The 5,568-nt window shown below is 30.7% G+C and overlaps 3 protein-coding genes across 3 annotated transcripts; 2 read left to right on the top strand and 1 right to left on the bottom strand.

Annotated features, from left to right (window-relative positions):
- The first annotated feature begins 991 nt into the window (after positions 1 to 991).
- On the top strand, positions 992 to 2,281 carry LOC103308163. Its single transcript, XM_008181110.1, has one exon. It carries the CDS (start codon positions 992 to 994, stop codon positions 2,279 to 2,281), a length of 1,290 nt encoding a protein of 429 aa, XP_008179332.1.
- Positions 2,282 to 2,382: 101 nt separating this feature from the next.
- LOC103308164 lies at positions 2,383 to 2,919 on the top strand. Its single transcript, XM_008181111.1, has one exon. The coding sequence runs from the start codon at positions 2,383 to 2,385 to the stop codon at positions 2,917 to 2,919; it is 537 nt and encodes a 178-aa protein (XP_008179333.1).
- A 1,597-nt stretch (positions 2,920 to 4,516) lies between these two features.
- LOC115034302 lies at positions 4,517 to 5,558 on the bottom strand. Its single transcript, XM_029490765.1, has 2 exons — positions 5,458 to 5,558; positions 4,517 to 5,225 (listed from the first exon to the last, which is right to left on the bottom strand). The coding sequence occupies exon 2, from the start codon at positions 5,023 to 5,025 to the stop codon at positions 4,522 to 4,524; it is 504 nt and encodes a 167-aa protein (XP_029346625.1). The 5' UTR covers positions 5,026 to 5,225; positions 5,458 to 5,558; the 3' UTR covers positions 4,517 to 4,521.
- Between the last annotated feature and the right edge of the window lie 10 nt (positions 5,559 to 5,568).

Here is a 5,568-nt window from a genome sequence, read left to right as displayed (position 1 = left end):
TTATATGGCGTTATAGCATATAGTAATGATCACTATGTGTCTTACATAAAAAGAGGAGAAACTTGGGAAAATCATAATGATCTTCAAAGGAAAATCAATAAATTCACCGAGGCCAAAAACAAGTTTGTTAAACCACATATGCTGATTTACATAAAAAAAGATAAATATTAAAGTAACTTTTTGTAAAATTTTAAGTGTTGTCATATTTTAATTGTCAATAATTGGCATTTATTATTTTTAATATTTTAAACAGAATAAACTTTTAAACAAAATTATTTTATACTATATAAATTTAGTACAATAGATTCTCAACATATTGTATATAATTAAATTTCGATAAGAATCATTCAAAGTATTGTGTTAAGTTTTCATCTTAAGTACCCATGAAAAAACTAAATTTGCAAAAATATGATATCGGTTTGGGTACGATAGGATAAAGTCGGGGTGCAACGTGAATTTGGCACCCCGAACGGATTTTATTTTTCCTGGCGTAAAAAAATTGTTGCAAATTTTTTTTTCTGTGTTGCAAATTGTTGCAAATAATTTGCAAAAATATGATATCGGTTTGGGTACGATAGGATAAAGTCGGGGTGCAACGTGAATTTGGCACCCCGAACGAATTTTATTTTTCCTGGCGTAAAAAAATTGTTGCAAATTTTTTTTTCTGTGTTGCAAATTGTTGCAAATAATTTGCAAAAATATGATATCGGTTTGGTTGCGATAGGATAAAGTCGGGGTGCAACGTGAATTTGGCACCCCGAAACATGTTTCATTGTGAGGGTTGTAAAACTATGTTGCAAATTTTTTTTCTGGTGTTGCAAAATGTTGCAAATTATTTGCAAAAATATGATATTGGTTTGGTTGCGATAGGATAAAGTCGGGGTGCCAACGTGAACTTGGCACCCCGAAACATGTTTCATTGTGAGGGTGTAAAACTATGTTGCAAATTTTTTTCTGGTGTTGCAAATTGTTGCAAATTATTTGCAAAAATATGGTATTAGTTTGGGGACGATACGATAAAGTCGGGGTGCCAACTTCACGGCCGTCTTCCCTGGACCATGGTAATTTTTTGGAAATTATTCTTCTGCTAAGTAAATATGATGAAGTTATAAAATGTCACTTGGATAAAGTTATAAAAAAAAGTACTAAGAGTCACAATGCAGGTTCTTCTCAAGGAGGCGGGATTATCACACTATTGTCAAAGACCACCATTAATTATATTGTTGAAGCTATCTGTCAAAAAATCAAATTTGTAATGTCTGAAGAAATTTTAAAGGCCGGAATGTATACTGTTCAACTAGATACAACTCAAGATATTTCTGTAGTTGACCAATGTTCTGTTATTATTCGCTATGTCAGTGGTACTACTATTCATGAAAGATTAGTTGGTATTGTCAAATGTACTTCTAGTAAAGGAATTGATATGCTTGAATTAATTTTGAAGGTTTTCAATAGCTTGAACTTGGATTCCAAAAAATGTGTTGGTAATGCTACTGACGGAGCAGCAAATATGCAGGGGGAGTACCGTGGATTTTCTGCTCAGCTGAGTAATGTGGCAAATAATCAAATACATATATGGTGTTATGCCCATGTTTTAAACCTCGTTATTGGTGATGTAACCAATAAAATTCTTCAGTCTATTAATTTGTTTGGAATACTCAATGGATGTGCTGTTTTTATTAAAGAATCTCATAAGGGTATGGATGTGTGGACTAATAAAGAAAAGAATAAACGAATATGTTCTATAGGAGAGACTAGATGGTGGTCTAAACATAGTGCATTATCTAAAGTGTTTGGTCATTTCAAGCATCCAGAACCTGGTTTATTTGTGGAACTTATAACTACATTAATTGAAATTAAAAATAACATTTCTATTACAGCTGATGCTCGGTATAAAGCGATAGGTTTGATAGAAGGATTATGCAAGTATGAAACTATTTTAACAGCTCAAATTTATTTGCGGATTTTTCAAAAAACTACTCCACTTTCTAAGTATTTACAAGGTCATGGAGTAAATATGATGACATCTTTTCAAATGGTTCAGTCAACACTTGAAGAGCTTAAACTTGATGCACGTGACTTCTCAAGTGTCAAGGAAGCAGCAGACAATTTTGTTACTTGGGCAAATAATAAATTAGAAGTTGAAGATAGTGAAGTAGAAGTTGGTCATAGTTTTCCAGAAACTAGAAAAAAAAAAAAACACGGCAATTTTCCTATGAATCAACTTATGATCCACTACATGACCCACTGCATGCATCTGAAGTCAATGTTTATAATTTAATTTTTGATAAAATAATTCAGAGTATATCATCTAGATTTTCATTGCACGGTCAACTTTTTGCAGACTTTTCATGTCTTGACCCAAACAATTTTAAAGTTAACATGCATCTACCTTCAACAGCTTTGTCAAGCTTGTATAATAAAATAGTTAATTTTATCCCAGAAATCTCTTATGAAACTTTAAGAGATGAATATACAGACTTTATGTCTAAGTGGAGTGAATTCAAAAAGACTATTTTTTGTGAACATTATGACTACACTGAATATAACTCTGATAGTGAATATGATGGAGATGATGAAGACAAATGTCCCCATACTACAACTGGTGACAAGTACTGTGTGGTTTGTATTTTTAATTTCTTAGTGAAGTATAATTTATACACCAACGCTTATCCTGGTCTCTACAACTTCTACAAATTAATACTCACTCTATCAGTAACTCAAGTTAGCTGTGAACGAGGTTTTTCAAAATTAAAATATATAAAAACATATTTAAGAAGCACCTTGTCACAAGACCTTTTAGAAAGTTTTATGCTCATGTCTATAGAAAAAGAATTGTTGGTCAAAATTGACTCCGATCAAATTATTGACAAAGTGGCTTCTAAAAGCAAGTCGTTAACAAAATTATTCATGTATTAAAAAATAAAAATATTATAATAAAATTGTAAATGATTAACTAAAGTTGTTTTAAATGATTTGAATAGTTTTTGTAACATTATATAATAATATGTATATCGCAAGTAAAGTTGTATAAGATATGTAGGTAATGCGAGCGAAGCGAGCAAATTTTTTTTTTAGTTTGGGGGCCCTTAAAATATTTCCCTGTAACAAAAATACTACCTATCCACCCCTGGTTATGAATATCATTGTAGCCGTAAATACATCAGGAAAAATAGTTGATAGATTTTCTTTTAATATAAATAATGATAGATCTTTTATTGTCATCTTTTTAATGTCACTGGTATTAGTGGTATTATCCTTTGAAAGAAAAAAATCTTGAAGACTGACTATTTGACGCGTGAAGTCACTACTAATATCGTCACGGTACTTTTCAATAAAATCATAAGTTGACTTAATTTAAAGTTCTTTTGTCATTGAAATCATACTAAACGGTATTAAAAATCTGAAATAATCACATACAGTGTTCAATCCAGTAAATCTAAATTTTAGCTGTGATAATATAGTATCAATAACAGGATAAAAAACAGTTACTTTAAAATTATCCTGGGTAATTGGTAGTCGTCTATCACCATCAATTTCACCGGGAAATAATTTACTATACCGTTCACGGCTTTGATGGAATGTAAATGGTATACTCCATGAATCACACATTTTTTTTGCTTTGTCAACAATTGTATCATAGTTTTCACGCATCAATTTGATATCTGAGATGGCCGTATTTAATTGATCCAAGGCCTGTTGCAAATGCAAGTCAACAGACTGCAGTTTTTTGGATAGGTACAAATTGCATAGACTTTAAAATATTTTCCCAAACACACAATATCAAAATAAATTCTGGTGATTCTAACTTTTTCTTAAGAGCTAAGGCCATATCTCTTTCATTTTTTTTGTACTTGTCAACTGTAATTTTGTGAGAGCTTTTAAAATATCTACAAACCGCATTCTCAAAGAATATAATGCATTATGACGGGCTTCCCACCGAGTTGCGCATAGTTTTTTTAATACAACTTTTCTAATAACAGTTCCTTCTTCTTCGCCGAAAGCTAAATCGGTCCACCGGGGACCACTTGAACTAAAAAAATTGAAAATATCTTGTACAATTTTAAAAAATGATTGAACTTTCCTGGAACTCTTAGCGGCATCACATACTCGTATTATTAAGTTAATATTATGAGAACAGCAGTGCATAAAAGTTGCATTGGGGACTATTTCACAAATTCTCTTTTGGAGTCCACTAAATGAACCACTCATTACTGCGGCACCGTCATATCCTTGACCACGGCATTTGGATATGTTTAATTCATATTTGGATAATAATTCTAATAAAAGATTGGAGTAATCAGCTGCACCATGTTTTTTTAACACAAAAAATCCCAAAAAGGATTCTTTTACTTCCACAATCTTTTGTTCAAAATCTACCTTAGTGTACCGAATAACGAGACTCACTTGATCTTTTTTTGTTATATCCTGGGTGGAATCTAATATAACTGAAAAAAAACAACTTGATTTAATATCATTGCAAATTGTACGCCTCAAATCTGTCGCTAAAATGTCAATCAATTAATTTTGTATAGCCCAACTTAAATACTTTATCTTCTGTTCTTCATTACTTAATAAATTGTTTAAAATAGGATCAAATTGAGCAAGTAATTTTACAATCCTCAAAAAATTCCCTTCAGTTGGATTTTGAATTTTTAAACTTCCCTCATTTCCCCTTAAAGCAGTATTTCCTGAAGTTATTGTAAGAATAATTTGTATTAAACGTTTAAGAACATTTCTCCACTTGGTAGCTTCTTCTGAATACTGTCTTTCTAAATTTGCATCTACTGTTTGATTTTTGACCCACAAATTATGAACTTTAAGTGCATCAAAATGTTGAATACTAGTTTCGTGTCTTTGTATACATTGAGACAAGTGCTGCCAGTCATTAATGCCATTAATCCATTCAGATTTGAAATTTCCATAAGTCCTATTAGCGAAGAGCCAGCATATTTCACAATAAGCTTTATCAAGAACAATTGAGTAACACAACCAACGTCTAGGAATTTTTAACCCAGATTTCATAGTAACTTGATAATATTGTGTAGAAAACTGTCTTCCGTGAATATTTGATGGAAAATTTGTTGTTGGCTTACAAGGTCCAAAATTCAGTATACTTCTTTTTAAGATGTCATTAATATTTTTTTCAAATAAACCTCGATCTGTTGGATATTTTTCATTAAAATTTAGAAAATTTTTAGAATTTATTTGGTCTTTACTCGCTTCTAAAAAAAAATAAAAAACAAAAAAACAATTGAATATTTTTTTAAAAAAGAGAAATTGAGAAGTTCACATCTTTATGATACAATAATTAGGTATTGTATAGGAATATTAAATATTATTATTATACAACTTGCAGTACATCATTGTCAAAAAAAAATAACAACAAAAACATGTATGATATTTTTACATACACTATACACATTATAATATCATAAACCGTAGTAGATAAGTTACCTTTATTACAATCTGTTATATCACTTAGGTTTTCATTTTCATAAACATTTCTATGTTGAACTTGAAAAACACTGTCAACGCTGATATCTTCCAATAATGTGTTATTTATTG

Source organism: Acyrthosiphon pisum, chromosome A2 (genome assembly GCF_005508785.2).
Source record: "Acyrthosiphon pisum isolate AL4f chromosome A2, pea_aphid_22Mar2018_4r6ur, whole genome shotgun sequence".
Lineage (NCBI taxonomy): Eukaryota > Metazoa > Arthropoda > Insecta > Hemiptera > Aphididae > Acyrthosiphon > Acyrthosiphon pisum.
The sequence above is the reverse complement of the archived record's forward strand: the minus strand, read 5'-3'. Positions and strand labels throughout refer to the sequence as shown.